The 20,539-nt window shown below is 41.2% G+C and overlaps 1 protein-coding gene across 4 annotated transcripts in view; it reads right to left on the reverse strand.

Annotated features, from left to right (window-relative positions):
* The window catches only part of CDKL1 (cyclin dependent kinase like 1), a 57,172-nt gene extending 36,633 nt beyond the window's left edge, over positions 1-20,539 (reverse strand). For all 4 annotated transcript variants that reach the window (XM_069464753.1, XM_069464758.1, XM_069464745.1 and 1 more), the window contains exon 1: positions 20,372-20,539. In XM_069464753.1, the coding sequence (XP_069320854.1) occupies positions 20,372-20,539 (168 nt within the window). The remainder of the gene's footprint in view (positions 1-20,371) is intronic.

Raw genomic sequence — 20,539 nt, forward strand, 5'->3', positions numbered from 1 at the left:
TATCTATCTATCTATTTATTTATTTATTTTTGCCTAATTACTCTGGTGAGAACTTCCAATACTATGTTGAATAGAAGTGATGGGAGTGGGCACCCTTGTTCCAGATCTTAGAGAAAAGGCTTTCAGTTTTTCACCATTGAGTATAATGTTAGCTGTGAGCCTAACATTAGGTCTTATTGTGCTGAGTTAACATTCCTTCTATACCTAATTTGGTGAGGGTTTTTATCATGAAAGAATGTTGAATTTTGTCACATGCTTTTTCTGCATCTAATGAGATGATCATATTACTTTTGTGATTCATTCTGTTAATGGGATATATCACATTTATTGATTTGCATATATTGAACCATCCTTGCATCCCAGGGATAAATCCCATGGGGTCATGGTGTATGACTCTTTTAATGCATTATTGAATTCAGTTTGCTAGTATTTTGTTGAGAATTTCTGCATCTGTGTTCATCAAGGACATTGGCCTATAATTTTCTTTTCTTGTAATGTACTTGTCTGGCTTTGGTATCAAGGTAATGCTGGCCTCTTAAAAACTGTCCCCTACTTTTGTTGTACTGCAATCTATCTCTCCCTTCAAATCCTTTAATATTGGTTTTATAAATTTAGGTGCTCTAATGTTGGGTACAAATTTGTTTACAATTGTTATATTCTCTTGATGAATTGACTTCTTTATCATTATTTATTATTCTTCTTTATGTCTTTACAGTTTTTGACTTAAAGTCTATTTTGTCCAATATAAGTATAGCTATCTCTTCTCTCTTTGGTTTCCATTTGTGTGGAATATCCTTTTCCATGCCTTCACTTTCAGTCTATGTGTGTCCTTAGATGTGAGGTGAATCTCTTGTAGGCAACTGCATATTTCAAGACAAATAAGAAAAAGTGTATTTATTCGTGGAAGTGAATCATTTCCCTGACACCTGCCTGGCCCCTGAAGGTACTGAGTTGGTGACTTCTACTCTTCAGAGGTCCTCAGTGGTTACAGGTTTCTAGACTGACCAGTATATAGACCATTACATTTGTGGTCTCTCATATCCCTCAAGTATCAAGGATTCTCTGGTCTATGTTCTTTGTGGGGGGAGTAGGGAGATATTTACTCTATGTCTGTGATTTAGAGAAAAAGAACAGGCCATTTCCTCAGTGGTTATTTCCTGTTTTCCTTTTAAAAACATTCGTCTTCTCCCACAACTGTGGTAAATAGCAAGAGGACAGAAATTAAAGTTTAGAAAGTTGGAGTTGTGCCAGTAAAATGTTTTTTATAAGCCTTTAAAATTTTTGAAGTTGACTCAAGGTCTTAGTTACACAGACACTTTTGCAAGAATCCTTAATCTTAGCATTCACCTAGAATGGAGACCAGTGATACTCTCTGCCTCTCCCCACTTTAGAATAATTAATCCTGGGTACTTCTCAAGGATTCTCAGACAACCATATTATAACACTCTCAAAGGCTTGAGACTGAGCAAGATTTAAAGATTGTTCAGACAAAGAAGAAAATAAAGAATCAAGCTTCTTCATATTTCTCCACATTCTTCCTTCTCACCAGGATTAATGCTCTCAACTAAATCATGCAACTCAATATAGGAGTTAATGTCAGCAGTATCCAATTTTGCTTTTGACTCAGAAGGCAAGCTCTAAAGTTCACCTGTACCCCATTTAAGGGCTTTAGAAGTACAGGTATGATCCTGATAAAATGAAACCACTAAAGAATTCATATAATAAAAGGTCAATTCTTCTAATAATAATATGTAGATGTAATGCAGTTTCAATTAGAATCCAAAAGGGATTTTTCTGGGAACTATATAAATATATATATTAAAATTTTCAATATAAAATACAGAACAATTTAAATATTTGAAAAAATTTAGAACAACATTTGTATGACATTAGGATGAGACAGAACATCTTGAAAAACAACTCAGGAGATTCAGAAGAAAAAAGACAAGATAGGTAAGTTCGGCTACACAAAAATAAAATAGTGTTGGAGAGATGCAAAAAGTTCTGGAGATAGTTGGTAGTGATGTTTGCACAACAATGTGGATGTACTTAATGCTACCGAACAATACACTTAAAAATGGTTAAAGTGGGAAATTTTATGTTATGTATATTTTATCACAATAAAAAAATAAGATATTGTTGGTTTGATAAAAACACTACAAACAATGTCAAAAGACAACTAATTGGTAGGTAAATATTTGTTAAAGTTATGACAAAAACGGATTATATTCTTTTATTACAAAGAAGCCTTATTTGTGTACTGTTTAAAAAAAAGACAACTCAGTGGGAAAATGGGCAAAAGATATAAATAGGCATTACACAAGAGAAGAAATACAAATGACTGAGAGTCACATGCAAAGATACTCGATCTCAGTGGTAGTAAAAGAAAGTCAAATTAGAGCAATAATGTGATGGCCCCTTTTCCCTAACAGGTAGGCAAACATTGAAAAGACTGGTAGCATCCAGAGCTGACAGGGCCATAGGAAAATGGGTCTTCTCACATGTGGCTGTTTACAGTACAAACTGCTATAACCATTTGGGAAAGTTACTAGCAATATTTACTAAATTAAAACTACACACACCAAAAAGATGGGCCAATGATTCTTGGAGAAATAGCTGACTCTAGGACTAGGGCAAGAAATATACAAGGTGAGACTGGAGGAACTTGTAGTGCCAGAAAGTAAGAAAGTACTAAAACAAAAACAAACCCTACACTGATGAGGGTGGTTTTGAATGGGGTGCAGTTTGGCTTATGCAATGTAGTGGCACATGAGTTGTATGGGGCAATGGTAACTATGGAGATTATTGAATAAGCTGACTCTTGTTAGCACCTTTAAATCATTGAAAAGAGGAAAGAGAAAATGACAGGTCCAAGTGAGCCCAGGTCAACTGTGGGAGTCAGAAGCCCTCTCTGGCAACATTTAAAAACATTTTTCTCCCCTCGGGGAGTGGGGGGAGGGGATGGGGGTATAACTACATGATGAGTGCAATGCGCACTGTCTGGGGAATGGACACGCTTGAAGCTCTGACTCGGGGTGATGGGCGGGACATGGGCAATATATATAACCTGAACTTTTGTACTCCCATAATAAGCTGAAATAAAAAAAAATTAAAAACAAACAAACAAACAAAAAACATTTTTCTCCTGCAGACACAGGAGAGACTGTGCTGAAAGCCAGTCTCAGGACTTAACTTGAAGAGTAGCAGAGCCACAAAGACAACATACAGCTTCAGCAGGCTTCTGTGTCAAAATCAGGGCAATGGTGAGAAAAGAGAGGAATCCTGAGACCCAGGACAGGGACATCTGGCAGGAAGAGCCTGAGAATCTTAAGCTCTCAAATTTCCCTGAACCCTCTGGGCTAGGAGAAGCAGCTCTGTCCTGTTGCCATGGGTGAACTGCTTCCTCTAATACAGAGACCCTAAAAATCTCTCACTTGATTCAGGTGCCTCCTTAGGAAGATGCTGCTTGTCCTCCTTAGTTTCCATCCCCATATCTCTCCCAGGCCCACAGGCCTCTAACTAGGATGAGGTTGTAGCAGTGCCTGAGTAGGGCAATAAGGTTCTTGCTCTGGGAGGAAATAACTATTTTCAAAGAATTACAAGACCGAGCTCCTATGCACCAGCAAGAATCCTGAGTGTGCTGGACCGTGGCATTAGTGAACTATAAGGCTGGATAAGGGAAAATTTATTGATATGGGAGCACTGTCCCATGACCTGGGACTTAAGTCCTGACAAAGACACCTGGACACAGTCTTAAATGTGTTGCTGGCATAGCTCTTTGAAGGCTGGACTGTTAGTAGATAAGGCAGACATGCTGGAACTGCCTTGGCAGAGTACAGAGGAAGGGGTCCGGGCACTCGAGGAGATGTGAATGTTAGAATGGATATATTATGTGGAACTGCAGAACCCATCACCTGAATATGCTCCTTTGGGAGGCCCAGAGGACACTCTGTCCACTAAAGCAGTAAGGAGGTCCTTGGCATCTTTGAGCTCACTGATGGCTGTCCTCGGTAGGCTGGGCACACAGGCTTGTCCTCAGTAGGCTGGGGATGGTACCATGGAACTATGCACTCTGGTTCCAATGAAAGTGGTAAGATCCAGAGTGCCAGAAACCAGGTGCTGACAATGGCAAGGTGCACAAAATTACCATAATGGGAAGCAAGGCTAGATACCTTATTTCACAGAAATCTGTGCTAATGCACAAATAAGATTTCACCATGGAGTTCCTATAGGTGAGAGGGAAGGGCAGCTGGCTAGTGTGTTACTTGATGTGTATTACCAGAAGAAATTGAGAGAGAGCAAGCAGAAGGTTGCTGTCCACTGCTAGAAGGGAAAATTGTAGTTCCTCACCCAGTTGCTAGATCCAAGTCAGTTCATAGATCGAAGTGTCAACTGAGTCACCTTGAGGAAGGATCCTGCGATGCCACCACAAGTCTTCCTCAAACGTTTCCCAAAGGGATCTGTGATCATTTACCAGAGTAACTGGAGGATGAGAAATATTCAGAACTCTCAAGGATTGTGGCTACAAGGTCTGAGCTGGCACTGATATTTGGGGACCCAAAATGCTATCCCGGCCCCAGGTTAGAGTCCTGCCTCACAGTGGGCTTAACCAGTCCATGGATCCGCCCTTGAGATTATTTCTTCCACTCCCAAACGCAAAATTGGGATAAATACACTGAGCAGTTGGCAAATACTCACATTGGTTCCAAGACCTATGGTGTGAGAGCCAATGTGGCAGAAGCCCCCCCAACAATCATGCTCAAAATAGTAAATCAGAAGCAAAACCACACCCCAGCGGAAATTGCAGAGATTAGTACCACAATAAAAGACTTAAAAGATACAGAGGTAGTGGTCCCCATCACATCCCTGCTCCATTCACCTGGTAGACTACCGTAAACTCAATAGTTCCAATTGCAGCTGCTGGGCCAGATGTAGTATCTTTCCTGGAACAGATATACACAGTCCCTGGCACTTGATGTACAAGTATTGATCTGGTGAACATGTTCTTTCCAACCTCAATCAGTAAGTAGGATCAAAAGCAGTTCACCTTTTGTGGGATGGACAGAAGTTCACATTCACTGTCTTGCCTAAAGCCTAGGTTAACTCTCTTGCTGTCTGTCATAATGTAGCCCACAGGGGCCTTGGATCTTTTGACATTCCACAGAATATCATGCTGCTCCACTGTATTGATGACATCATGCTAATTGGACCTCCTGGTGAGCAGCAATGACAAGTACTCTGGATGTCCAATTAAGACAGGTGTGTACCAGAAAGGGAGTAAACCCTCTGAGGAACGGGTGTGTGGGTGATGCTCTAGGAGTCCAATGGCCTGGGGCATGCTGAGACATTCTCTTTAAGTAAAGGACAAATTGTTGCACCTTATATCCCCTACCACTAAAAAAGTGGCATTTATCTTGGTGGGTCTCTGGATTTTGGAGGCAGCATGTACAGCTTTTGGGAATACTGCTCTGTTTAATTTACCAAGTGATTTGAAAGGCTGCCGACACTGAGTAGGACTCAGAGCAAGAGAGAACTTCGCAGCAGGTCAAAGCTGCCCTACTACTCAGGCCATATGACTCGGCATATCCAATCATGCTAGAGGTGTCCAGCTCTTGGCATGTCACTGGGCCTCAGAGGAGTGAGCACCTAACCATGGGACATCAAATGATGAGGTAACCTGGAGCTGCCCATTGTGAGCTGGACGATAGAGATCCACTTCCACTGTACTATGAAAACTACATTCGGGATCAGGCTCAAGGAGGTCTGGAGGGAACAAGCAAGCTACAAAAAGAGATGGCCCATATGGGTCAACAATATAGGTCACCTATATTGTTGCACTGTTGCCTCTCCTTCGTCTTACATGTATGGCTCAATGGGAGTTCCCAGGTAATGGAGGAACAAAACCTCAAGCCTGGCACATGGATAGACCCACTTGTTACACTGGCACTAGTTGAAAATGGACTGCCACTGTACTATTAATATATTCCTACTCTGCAGAAGAATTGAGGGGTAATGGTGAAAGGAATCCTCCCATTGAGCAGAGCTTCAAGCAGTGCACTTGATAGTTCACTTTGTATGGAGAAAGAAAAGACCTGAGATATGGATGGGTCTATGCGCAGTGGCAAATAACCTATCTAGTTGGTTAAGAATTTGGAAGGAAGAAGATTAAAAGATCTTCTGGGAAAGAGGCATAAATTATGTTTGTGGCAGTGGGCACAGAGCTTGAGGATCTTTGGGTCTCATATTAATGCCCACCAGAGAGCATCTACTGCAGAGGAAGCCCTGAGCACCCAGGGAGAGAGGATGTCTTTTCTGGTGGATGTACAGCTGCTCTGTCCTTGGCCACCCCAGTGCTTGTGTAATTGACCCATGAACAGAGTGGCCAGGCTGCAGGGATGATGGTTATACGTGGCCCAACAGCACTGGTTCCCTCTCTGCAAGGCTGATCACCCAATGTGCCAGCAGCAGAACCTGATGCTGAGCTCCTGATGTGTGCTGTCCTTTAAGGAGAGCAGCCACTATGTGGATGACAATAAGCAAATTGTTCTTATTGTCATAGATACTAATTCTAGAGATGAGTTTTGCCTTTCCTGTGTGCACCACAATCCAAGGGCTTAGAGATGCCTGCTCTACTGGCATGGGAGTCCAGACAACATCAGACCAAGGGGCCCATCTTACAGCAAAGGAAGCATGATAATTAGCATATGGCCATGGAATCCATTGGTTCTATTATACTATATACCTCACCACCTACAACCAGCCAGTCTAATAGGAGGATGAAATTTGTATTTATTGCAGCCCTTTGCGGGTATATGCCTTGAACCAGCAGCCATCGCACAGTGCTGTGTTTTCAGTGGCTAGAATCCATGGGCCTTGGAACCAGGAGTGGAAGTAGGATTAGTTCTTCATCATGCTTCCTAGCGCCAACATTCTCTCAAATGCACAAAGCTTTATGTGTACATGGTTAGCCACCTGAATGTCCATTAGTAGATAATTAGTTAAATAAACCATAGGACTTTATAGTACACTCAAATTATGAAATATGCAGCTGTTAGGAAGAATAAGGCATATCTCTACGTGTTGACTTAGAAAGATACCCAAGATAAATTGTTAAGTGTAAAAAGGTCATTACTGAACACTATATGCAGTATGATATATTTATATTTGTTTCTAAAGGTAATATATGTCCTTGTACAAGCACAGAGCTCTTCTGGAATGATACATGAGCAGCTGTGGTTGTTTGGCGGAAATGAGAATGAAGAGTGAAGTGGCAAGGTAGACTTTCTTTTCACTTTGCATTATTCTGTGCCTTCAAGATTTTTGGTTGATTGTTTTTTTTTACATAAGCATATATTACTTTATCATATACATGGTTTAAAATGATTTGCATAATTCCCTTCACTAAATATTTTGAAGTTAGTTCAGAGAGCTAATAGTTCATCTTTGGGGATAAAAAAGCTATTTTAATTATGCAAAAAAGCTATTTTGATTACTCACACTATCTTCAGCCTAGAGGAAAATGTCCCTATAGCCCTCTAGGTATTGTGGAGGAAACTTTCTGTAACACTCCTTTGGTGAAAGGAAGCTGCCTTGATACCATGTTTCCTCCAAATGCCGAGAACCTCAAGGCAGTCGCTTGGCTAAGGTCTTGTTTTGGGGATGGCTAGAGAAGGAAAAGGTGTGACAATACAGAGTGGAGGAGAATTGAGAAAGCTGGAATCACTGGGTGGAGAGGTTGGGGTCCTGAAGTTTGTTTTACATTTGCTGGAGACCACCTGGAGAGAACAGAATATGCCAGGCTGGTCCTCTGGCCAGAGACCTGGGCTAAGATTTCATCTGGATTCCTCTCAAGAGCCAGTACAGGCTGGCGATGCAGACAGTAGATGCCTGATCTGTTTTATTGACTAATAAAAGTATGCAAAAAGTACTATGAAAGAAGGAATAGTACAATTGTGACCAAAATGAAAAATAACACTGACACAGCCAAAAATTAATGCACTAACATACTGATACTGACAAAGCAAATTATTTGTTTGGTTTTTATGGGTAGTTGATAGCATCAATTGGTTTAGAAACTCTTACCTTTCATTATTAAAACAGAAAGGTAGATGGAGTTCAAAGATTTTCAACCAGGCAATTTTACCCAACAGTATTTTTACTAGAGGGCTTTTAAAGTTAATAAGCCATAAAGAAAGTTAATAATTAGCAAGCAAATATGACTGTTGAAAGGAAATTTGTGGCCTAAACCATCAATCCTGCCAAATAAAAGAGTGAAATGAGACATTTGAAAATTTAAAGTGCAAGACATAAGCCTGGCCCATAAAAAATTTTCCATTCATTCCATATAAAAATTACTACCTTTGGGCCGGGTGAGGTGGCTCACACCTGTAATCCTAGCACTCTGGGAGGCCGAGGTGGGTGGATCGTTTGAGCTCAGGAGTTCGAGACCAGCCTGAGCAAGAGCGAGACCCCTCCATCTCTACTAAAAATAGAAAGAAATTATCTGGACAGCCAAAAATATATATAGAAAAAAAAAATTAGCCGGGCATGGTGGCACATGCCTGTAGTCCCAGCTACTCAGGAGGCTGAGGCAGGAGGATCGCTTGAGCCCAGGAGTTTGAGGTTGCTGTGAGCTAGGCTGATGCCACGGCACTCTAGCCCAGGCAACAGAGCCAGACTCTGTCAAAAAAAAAAAAAAAAAAAAAAAAAATTACTACCTTTTAGTGTGGTTTGAATGTTTTATAATAACTACATGTAATATAGGCTGTTACCCAGAAATTTTACTGGTTGGAAATAAAAATAAATTAAGTGGCAAAAAAACCAATGGCATAATTATATTTTTATCAATGTGAATTATAAAATCCCTTATTCTGCCTCTTCCTGCTCTGTGATATTTTATTTTCTAGAGTCTAAGGTGTGTAGCAGGCTGTGTGCAGGAGCATTAGGACACTGGCAGATGTTAGTATGTGCATCCTCTCCTTACAAGCTGGGTGTCTTTAAGAAGGTAACCAGCCAGCTTGTTGATTTCTGCTTCTTTTATTCTGAAAGTATTTGTGTGGCAGCTTTATCACTTAGGAGTTCACTACACAGTAGGAATACAATCTTTCTAGATAAACACATCATGAGCTAAGCCAAAAAATCTTCTCATAAACAAACAAAACAGCTTGTTACTATTTGCAGTTAGTATATTGTCTTGTAAAAAATAAAATTAAACAGGTCTCCACTTGTTGAACAAATAGGGAGACTTTGTTTGGTTTCTATCACTGCAGGCAAGGGAATGCTTTGTTTTGTCTTCCATGCTATTGACGACCAGTTTACATAAACTCCCAACATCTATCTTTATGTCAGTAATGAGAACATCTGCATATAATGAAAGCTGTCTGATCCAAAGGCCCAAAACTGGCAGCCGGTAGGCCAAACATTATCTGCAGATGTGTTTTATTTGGCCTGGAGAGTGTTTAAAGGTTTTTAAAATTACTTGTCGACATTGTAAAGTCAAGAGATTTCATTCTCACTAAAAGGTCCCTAGAGAAATGGCCAATTCCAGGGCTGGTGCAGGATGAGCCTGGGACATTTTATTGTGCCACACATTAAGTAACTGCTCTCAGGATGATGGACATCTGTTAGGACACAAGAGCTGTATCAAAGGAGCCCAAATGGCCATATGCATGACAACTTCAGAATCAAAAAGAATAATGACAGTGATGGTGTGTAACATGTTGACTTTTTAAAAAAAACCATGAACCCACAGTGATACTAAAAAGCGTGTGTAGGCGGTTGGGGGATAAAGGAAAAATCTTTTTTACAGAAAAATGATGGTGCAAGTATCGTCCATGGACATTAAAACCAGTGGGTAAGGTGCACACCTGTAGTTTCAGCTACTCGGGAGGCTGAAGTGGGAGGATCAGTTGAGACCAGGAGTTTAAGGCCACCAGCCTGAGCAACATAACAAGACCCTGTTTCTAAAAACGACAACAAAACTATCCAGTGAAAGTTGTTGGGGAACAAGTTAGTAACACAGTTTCAAAATGTCACCCCACAAATAACTTATGAATTATAAAGGGCAAAATGTTTTGTACAACTGTGAAATTTGGCAGACTCATCTCAACCAAAAGATTAAAACTGACAGCCACGGCCGGGCGCGGTGGCTCACGCCTATAATCCTAGCACTCTGGGAGGCCAAGGTGGGAGGATCACTCGAGGTCAGGAGTTCAAGATCAGCCTGAGCAAGAGCGAGACCCCATCTCTACTAAAAATAGAAAGAAATGATCTGGACAGTTAAAAATATATATAGAAAAAAAAAATTAGCCAGGCATGGTGGCACATGCCTGTAGTCCCAGCTACTCGGGAGGCTGAGGCAGAAGGATCACTTGAGCCCAGGAGTTTGAGGTTGCTGTGAGCTAGGCTGACATCACAGCACTCTAGCCTGGGCGGGGGACTCTGTCTCAAAAAAACAACAAACAAACAAACAAACAAACAAAAAAACAACTGACAGCCCCAATTACAGGATAAAATAACATCAAGTACTTCCTGATGGAAACTAATATGATGGACACAGTCTTATTCATGTAGTGTTCTTACTGAAAACATCTAACCTGTATCAAATCATTTGGAAACAGCCAGACAGTCTAAATGGAGGCACATTCTGCAAAACAATTGGCCTGGATGTTTCAAAAATGCCAATATCATGAAAGACCAAAACAAGAATAAAGAAGGTAGAAAACTTTCAGATTAAAGGAGACTAAAGAGTCATGGCAACTAAATGCAATGTATAGTCATTGTTTAGGTCTTGGATTTAAAGAAGTGACTATATGTATTATATCATTGGTTTTATATATATGGTTATATGTAATACATAGTTTCTATGATAACTATATATTCTTATATTATTATTTTATCACATGATTGGGACCATATGAGAAATCTGAGCATAGACCATATATTAGATAATAATATTGAGTTGATAAATTTCTTGAGTGTGGAAATCATAATGTGATTATATGGTTACATAGAAGAATGCCTTTGTTCTAGGAGATTCATGCTAAATATTTAGGGAGATGGCTCAGCCAAAAAGTGTGTGTATGTGTGTAAGTGAGAGACAGAGATACAAAAGAAGTACAGAAAAATTCTAACAGCTGATGAATGGATCAAGTTAGGAGTATGCAGGTATTCATTGTACTATTCTTTCCACGTCTATATAATTTGAATTTTTTTCAAAATAAAAAGTTGTAGGAGGCTGGGCGTGGTGGCTCATGCCTGTAATCCTAGCACTCTGGGAGGCCGAGGTGGGTGGATCGCTCGAGGTCAGGCGTACGAGACTAGCCTGAGCAAGAGCGAGACCCCGTCTCTACTAAAAATAGAAAGAAATGATCTGGCCAACTAAAAATATATATAGAAAAAATTAGCTGGGCATGGTGGCACATGTCTGTAGTCCCAGCTACTCTGGAGGCTGAGGCAGGAGGATTGCTTGAGCCCAGGAGTTTGAGGTTGCTGTGAGCTAGGCTGATGCCACGGCACTCACTCTAGCCCAGGCAACAAAGCAAGACTCTGTCTCAAAAAAAAAAAAAAAAAAAAAAGTTGTTGGAAAAACACCAGGAGATTTTACACAGAATTCTGATTTCTGGCTTTTTAAAAAAAGACCCTGAAAACCTAACCTCTGGGCTTGCTGTCCATGGATCTGAGAAGTGGCCTCCACGTGCGATGAGACTGAGGCTCCTGCCTCCACCTCTCCATCTCGTTCTGCCTCAGCCCACTTCATTCGTGTATGTCAACAGTGTGATCCCCACAGACACACGAGTTCAGTTTCTAATCTCTTATAATCCGTAACAGAGAATGCTGAACATGACAAAAACAATTTATAGACATATGTTACTAGTGCACCTCAATAAGCCAATTAAACAATTTGAAGAGAAGGGACCCAGAAATGGCCCTTACTAGCAATGGCAGGACTAAATTCTGAAAGATGTCACAGGATGTCCCACTGAGGTTTTTACTGAGTTGGGAAACATTCCTTCAACGAATATACAGGGAACAGAAGGCTTTAAAAATTAAGAAAGCTCTAATTAGATTCTAATGCTAGGGAGTGTTTACATGGTGCTGTGTTAGCATTTAGTGGAATGTGGGCCTGGCACAGAGCACATTCAGTTAAGCACTTAATGAAAGCTTTGGATAACAGGGGACCTGACAGTCCTATTTCCTACTGCATGTGCCCATCACCAGGATAGCAAATGGCCCAGCAGGATTTCTGGTCTGCTGTTCAAAGGCCCTGAGCCCCTTAGGGGAGGCTGTGTGAAGCACTTTGCCTGCCTCCAGCGCCTCTTTGGTCCTGGCGCTGTGTTTAAATCCCGCCCTCGCCTCCTTCCCACTGTGCTTTCCTCTCTCCTGAGCTGCTGCCCCTTCTCACCCTCCACTCTCCTGCCCTTGCACCTCTGAGGCTGCTCCACCGCTGTTAGATGTTTAGCCCAAGAGCTCTGTTCTCCTCAGCAAAAAGTCAGTGAAGCAGTGCCAAACAGGGACATAAATCATGGAGATAAGGTGGGCCAGCTTCCAGGAGGCACTAGAGCTTGCCCAAGGTCACCCGACAGGATCAGAAACTGGAATTCCCACCTGTGGCTCCCGAACCCATGCAGGCAGCAGGGAAGAGGGGTGCTCTGGATATTTTACAGGTTATTACTCTTCGTGACCAACTAAAGTCAAAGGAGAGCATATTTCTGGCACACAGCACACACTCTACAGTCTCACTTGCCCACACCGCTTGTACCTTTTTGCATTTCATTCCCCTGAAGAGTCTTTTTGCACATTTTTTCCTAATGACTTAATGATGAAATTTTAATACCACAAGTATACTGTATATCTGCATATGTTCTCTGTGTGTATCTATATATATATATATCTGTGCTTTGTACAATAAAAAAGTTAGACCTTTTTGCCCTCCAGTGCAAGAACCAATTTCCATCCTCTTAGGAGTGATATTGTTTTCATTAAGAATGTCTGCACTATATTGTAATAATAAAGTTTCAAATGGACATTTCCTCCCATGCTTATTCTCTTTTTCTTCTTCCTCTTCCTCTTCCTCCTCTTCTTCTTCTTCTTCTTCTTCTTCTTTTGGCTGAGCAGTACCACAGTATCCTCCCATGCTTATTCTCATCTGTGTTGGTGGCAAACTGTAACTTTTTGCCTTCTTAAATAATCTATATGGTTATGGAATGAGAGTCGGAAAGAACTGCTATTCCAGCGAGAATCTGCATTTAGACTTTCACGGAAGCCACAAGTCTCACAGCTAAGGCCCTACTGAAGAAAGGGCGGAATAAATTGAGGACCAGTCATTGGGAGACTTCAGAGTATGGTGTTTGGTGTACCGTGATGGTTCTGATGTGGGCAAGCAGCAGGGCCTGGACTTGGGGACGAGAGAACTGTGTCTGCATTCCAGCTTACTGACCAGGAGGCCTTGGCAAATCATTAACCATCCTGAATCCATTCGGAAAACAGAGTAACAACATCCACGTTCTAAGTTGTTATTAGTGTACTCTGTGCATCCTAGGTAACGATACTTGACAGTCTGCCCAAATCTACTGGGTCAACAGACCCTACCTGCCAAATGGTAGTATATGATTCCTTCTCCTAGTCTCTCTTGTTTTTCTTGTCTTCTAGAAGAAGAGTTGTCACAGACAATGTCCTAGCTGTTGCTTTTAGCCCTTGACTGGAGCTGGGCTGATCTATTCTAATGCACCCGTACCATCTTCCACAGGTGGAAGGTCTGCCCAGGCATCCCAGAGTGGCATTGTCCTCTGGTAGCATCTACTCTTTCTGTCACTGGTGGCTGAAATTCTTTCCTTTCTCTTCCAACAGTGCTACTGCACAGTGAGAAGGTTCAGCAGCATAGAGGCTTGAGACCTTAGTAATATAATTACTCTGGGTTGGTTGGCTTGTATTTGTTTTGAACTACACGGCCCTTTCCTTACTGGATACATAGACATTTCCCAGGATGCTGGGTTGAGTTCAAGTACATCCATTTGCTTTATGCAGAAATCTATCCACTTCCCACCACATGGCCTGTGATACTCCAGCCTGTCATGCCTGACTTCTTGATTGAAGGTGATTTTCTTCCAGAGACCTTGACCTTCTCTGTTATCTGGCTTCTGTTATGACCACCCTACCTCTCATCCAATATATCTTTAATATGTTTAAACCTGAGTTATGAAAAGGGTTGAATTCTTTCCTGTAGGGTTCACGTGTCATATACAAATCAGAAGATGTCATATATCCTGGTGGAAGAAGTTCTACACCCACAGCTTGGAGCCAGCTATGGGTCCTGTTACATAAAGATTAAAGATAGTGTATGTAAAGAACCTAGCAACATTTCAAATAAAATAAGAGGTCACATATCTCCCAGATGGTCCATGAATTGGTTTTTTATTACACTATTATATATATACTTGGTTATGGCTCAGGTCCATAACTCAAGGTTATGGCTCCAGCCATTCTCTCTCTCCTATAACATCAAGTTTTCTCTCTGCTGGATTAACACCATTAGCATACAAATATACTTATTTCTTCCATATTAAATACAACAACTACCACAAAAAACAAAAAAACCCTCTCTTCATACCACATTAATCTGAGCACCTATTGCCCCATTTCTTGCCTTACTTTTTTTTTATTATTATTTTTTAGACAGGGTCTCACTATGCCACCCAGGCTAGAGTACAGTGGCATCATCATAGCTCACTGCAATCTCAAACTCCTGGGTTCAAGTGATCCTCCTGCCTCAGGCTCCCGAGTATCTGGGACTATAGATGTGTGCCACCATGCCTGGTGAAGTTTTCTTTTTCTTTTTTGTAGAGCTAGGGGTCTCACTATTGCCCAGGATGGTCTTGAACTCCTGGCTCCAAGCAATCCTCCTACCTCAGCCTCCCAAAGTGCTGGGATTATAAGCATGCACCACCATGCCTACCCCTGGCTTACTTTTATAACAAAGCTCCTCAAAACTGTTGTCTGTCTCACTGTCTCCACTTTGCTCCTCTCATCTCTCTTGAACCCTCGCTGATGAATCCTTCATTCTTACCACTCCACCTAAGCATCTCTTGTCAAGATCTCAACTGACCCTCATATTTTCAAAGCCAATGGCTAATCCTAAATCTGTACTAATGGAGACCTTTGACACCACTGACTATGCCCTCATTCTTGAACCATTTCTTCACAACTTTTAAGAACATTGTTCTCAAGATTTTCCTACCTTGCAGTTGCCCCTTCTTGCCTCCCTTGCTAGTTCCTCCTCATCTTTCTGACCCCCAAATGCTGGGGTGCACCAGGGTTCTGTCCTCAGTATCTGTCCTTCCCCCCATGGTGATCTCACCCAGTGTCATGGCTCATGGCTTCAAATACATTGATATGCTTATGTCTCCAAACTTTGTATCTCCACCCTGGACTTTCCTTGAATGTCAGACTTGTGTCTCCTTGGATTACAAGTCTCCTTGGATTCACATCTCAAACTTAACCCATCCAAAACAGAACTCTTGATTTTCTTTCCCCTAAATCTGCACCCGGGTTCTCTATCACAGTGAATGATCTCTTCAGTCTTCATGTTATTCAGGTCAAAAACCTTGAAGTCATTCTTGATTCCTCATCCGATCATGAGACTCCTCTGTGCTCTCCTCGCAGAATAAATAGAGAATTTGACTACCTCTCACCATCTCCACTGCTACCACTCTAAGCCAAAGCCTATCACCTCACACCTGGATTATTCCAACAGTCTCCTAACTATGAAGCTAGAACAACCAGCAGCTAGGGGAATCCTTCTAGAACGTAAGTCACACCAAGATTCCCATCTGCTCAAAATCCTCTGATGGCTCCTATCTTATTCAGAGTAAAATACACAGACCCTACCATGGCCCACGAGGCCCTCATGCCTGCCCCACTTAGCTGTCTAATTCCCTCTTCTGTGATCCTCACCCTCACTGACTCTGCTCCAAACACACTGACCTCTTTGCTCCTCCTGGAACACAGCAGAACATGCCAGGACCAGATAACTTGATTCTGCCATGGGGCCTTTGTACTCACTGTGCCCGCTGTCTGGAATGCTCTTGCCTTAGATAGCTGCCTCAGTAATCCCATGTTTCTTTCTGGTCTTTTTTCAAATGCCACTCATCAGAACCACCCTATATAAAAAAGCAAGCCCCCCCCATCTCCTTTATCACCTCATCCTGCTTTCTTTTTCAGCACTTGACATATAATTATATTTTTTACTGTCAGTTATCTCTTTAGTAAGATGCAAGTTCATGAGGGCAGGAGCCAGTAACAGTGCCTGGTACATGCAGTTCTGTAAACACCTGCCAAATGAACACATGTCAACTATCTTATGCACAGGTGTTTCATCAAAAACGCTGACTGAAAATATTGAATTCTTTTCTTTTTTTCCCAATGGAAATTGGTTTACAAAAGGGTAAGATAGTTGCTCTGAGCTAAGGTTTTGCTATAAAATTTTATTAGTCACTAGAATGGTATTTAATTTGTTCTTAGAGTATGTGTTGACTAATTTTAACTGGAGCAATTGTTTTTTTTTAAAAAGCCTAATTATGTAATTTGAAATTTATGATTCAAAATTAAAACACTAAAGATTGACTGTAGTGGGACCTGTTGGTGAACAGTGAATTCTATCAGTTTAGGAAACAGTTTATTAGCACAAATTCTGAATTTGTCTCATAAAAAAGGGTCACTTTTGTTTTCAAATGGCATGAAATAATGGTATTTTGAAAAGTGTTTCATAAAAAATCTTTTCTAAAAATCTTAGCAAAATAGTTTTTTTGATAATAATTATCATCTTCCTCAAAAGCATTTACCAATGGACAGCTACATCTTCTTATATGCTTTCACACCAAGAACATGAAGCACTGTAGATGTGCCACCTTGAAAATTGCCCAGTTGATTTCTGGACAATTCACTCCCAGATCATATCTGCTTAAGAGGAAACAACTATAGTTTTTAAAAGAGTTTGATGGCAACTATTAGGCATTGCTTTAAATTGTTAAGTAAACAGTTCAAAAAACATACAAGGAATTCTCTGAGGTTAGATACAGGCCAAATTCTACTATAATATAAAACCCACGGGATTATTCTCTTGTAGGGAACTGACATTATAGTACTCATATTTCATTGTATCAGATATAGATCCTATAATAGGACATCACTTGATCGTCTGGGGAATCTTTTTGTCCCCAGACATAGTGTTTACTGTCATGAGATTTAGGATGCACAAAACAAATGATGTCACTATTTTCATTAATGGGTAGTGAAATGAGAAAAATAAAGACAATGATACACACACAATTACACCCATGCACTCACACACACCAAATAAATATATGTAGATAAAACTAGATGTCAGTTATAGTTGTCAACGTCTCCCTCTGGAAGGACTGTGATTTTTTCCTAAAACTGTGTCTTTCCCAGTTTTTTATTTTAACATTAAAATGTCCTTTCTTTTAGGAAGTGATAGTAGTTGGTAGTTAGTTGGTTTTAAAAAATGTTGACAACTTTATCCCAATTTGTAAAAAGAAAAACATTTTTTTGAAATTATATTTGTCCATGAAATCCAAAAGTCTGCAAATTATACATTTCTAATTAAAAAAAAAAATCTTAGCTAGCTTCCCTTCTTTACAGAAGAAAGTCCAGCTCCGTAGCTTGGCATTTAAGCCCTCTCACATCTGGCCTCAACCTACCTTTCTTTCCTTCCTTGCTGTAATGGGGGTGGTCTGGGGGTCAGCCTCTCCCAGTTCTGACCTGCCTTGGCTAAGATCATTGAGGCACCTTCAGCCTCAGCCCTCCTAGTTCCCGAGTTTGTTCTCATAAAGCCCCAGTTCCGTGAGTGGTGTGCCGAGGAAAACCCTAGAAACTCACTAAGCCACTGAGCTACATCCTTTTCCTGGACCCGCCTAACTGTGCTTCTCTCACAGTTTAGAATTCCTCCTCCCCATGGGCACTGAATTCCAGCTCATAGAAACCTTGCCTAGACCTCACTGGTTTCCTGTTCTCAGGGACTACAACATGACCCCTGGAGTCAGGCTCCAAACCCCATAGGCCACCCAGAACCGTGGTACAGCTATGTGCTAACCATCCCTAGACCTGTATTCTAGGAAACTCTTCATTCCCCCCATACCCCCTGGATACAGGATTCTGGCTTCCTTCCTCCTTCTCTGCCTGGCCTGTTAGCATCCACTAGGCATCTTGGCCAAGACTTTGGGGTTATTACATGTGTTCCCTCAATATACTGCGCTTTCTACTTTACGCACCTTTTCCCAGGATAGACTGTCTGCCCTGAATAGTCTCATTCCATGCCTCCCTAAACATTTCAATGTCCGGCTCAAACATGCTTCCAAACCCTTTATTTTCATCATTCAGCAAGCACTTAGAGAGTCCTTGCCAAGCATGGGCACACGGGTAAATGACACTGGCCCTGCCGATTAGGAAGCCAGTATATCAGGACTGAGAGCTGAGGGGAAATTCGGCTTACCTCTCTTCCAAGAGTTGAGCTTCTGAAAGACAAGGTACAACTTTGTGTAAATATTGTTTTAGGCACAACTGGGGCTCTGTAAGTATTAACCAAATAAATAAATGGAGAAAATATGACTTCATTTCATAGATCCTCAATTCACTAATCCAACTAATATTTACTAAGCACTTATTATGTGTTAGAAATATCATAAAATTCTGAAAGTTGGGGCTTGACAGGACAGATTCTACCAATAATCAAGTCCCACCATCTCATATAGATCTGGGGTGTCGACATCTGTGCACTTGATTTGGAGAGTAAGGTGCTGTGTGCTTTGAAATCAGGCTCCTGTACACACAACCCTAACCTTGAAAATACATCAATATTCAATTAAGAGAACACATCTGACTTCAGAATTTATTGGCCACACCCACCTTTCCAAAGAGCTTATTTTGTTAACTTTTTTTTTTTTTCAATCCAACAATAACATTTTTTGGAAACCTAGTGCTAACTAGTGTGCTTTGGGGCTATAGAGATACAGAGGCAAGGTCCCCATCCCGGAGAAACTCAATTCAGGGAGCTATACCTGCAAACATAATATTGACAAAGTTTGGTGAGAGGTTTTAGAGGGGCAGTCACAGGTGACCTTCAAAATCAGAAAAAGAGTATCCCTGCTAGAAATAAATAGAAATGAACACTATGAAATGCAATTACCACCTTCACCCCAGGGAAAGCCTGAGAAAGTGAAACTGCCTACCAGCCCAAGAGAAACGGTGATAACCTCTCCCTGTGTACAGAAGAGGGCTAGGGCAGTGGGGAGGTCAGACACTGCTAGTCTCACCCTCCCCAGCACTCCACTGGGAGGCTGTGGAAGTGTCTTCTCACAATAGATAACATCCTGCTAATAGAGAACACTCCAAGCCCAAATAGAGATGTTTTCCCAATATCTGCCCATTTTAATGTATCCAAAGCTACTTCCCATTCAGGTTCCTTATCTAGAAGTGACCCCACACACTTAGTCAAGGGGAAAAGATTTTTAGGGAGGCCTGGAGAAAATGGAGAAGCAAGGATAAGAGTAAATCCCCTGGAAGTTTCATTTCTCTCTCACTAAGTTGCCCTTCCCTTGTCACATACTGTGTTATATAGGTCAGAACACAGAGGCTGTAACTGAAGCAAAGTTAGCCCCTGTTGTATTCATTGCATGTCTCATCCTACATTGCGATTTGGATTTCATCTTCATGGAAGTTCAGAAAAGGAGTCTTTCCATTTGAGGGAAAAAACACTTTCAGCTTGTGATAAGCAACTCCCCCCGCCCCCATATCACGGTACCTAGGGTTAACTAAAAAACATTTTAAAACGTGATCATTTCACTTCTTTAAGAAGAAACCTTCTTTTAGAGACAGGACATTATGACGCTCAGTAGATACATGTGAGGTGTAGTGAAAACCTGTCAGCTTCCTAGCAGGTGAATGATTAAGTTTCTTAATGGACTGAGAATGTCAATAGAAAAAAAGCATAGAAGTTTAAAAATCAACAATGCTAGCAAAACTGCGTTGTTCTAAGTTCCTGCACTATCAAAGTGTGATGGCTCTTGAAAATCTAGCTCTACAGGTGATACGGGAGAGAACCTATTGGGAAGAAAAATAAAATATCCCACAGCGTCTCTAAAAGTGAATACCACCTTACCGTGCATTTATGTTTCTGCTTCCTGGATCATTACACAGTGACTTGCACACAGACATCCCATTTGCGTCACTGAAGTCAAAAGTCCACGAAGGAAGGAGATGCAACTGTGTCCTAAGGTGTTCATTTAACATAACACCGCTCACTTTACTTTTTTTAAATCCCTGAAAATTCACTTTAAAGAAAAGGTGAATTACTTACCTTGAGCATGCGGATTTCCCGACGGGCGATTTTCTTTATGACAGGGTCATCTTCTGATTCCAGAAACCTCTTGATGGCCACAATCTGACCCGTGTCCCTGTTTCTGCATTTGAAAACATCTCCATAGGATCCTTCTCCAATTTTCCTAATTTTCTCATACTTCTCCAT

This window comes from Eulemur rufifrons, chromosome 2 (assembly GCF_041146395.1).
Source record: "Eulemur rufifrons isolate Redbay chromosome 2, OSU_ERuf_1, whole genome shotgun sequence".
NCBI classification, from domain to species: Eukaryota; Metazoa; Chordata; class Mammalia; order Primates; family Lemuridae; genus Eulemur; species Eulemur rufifrons.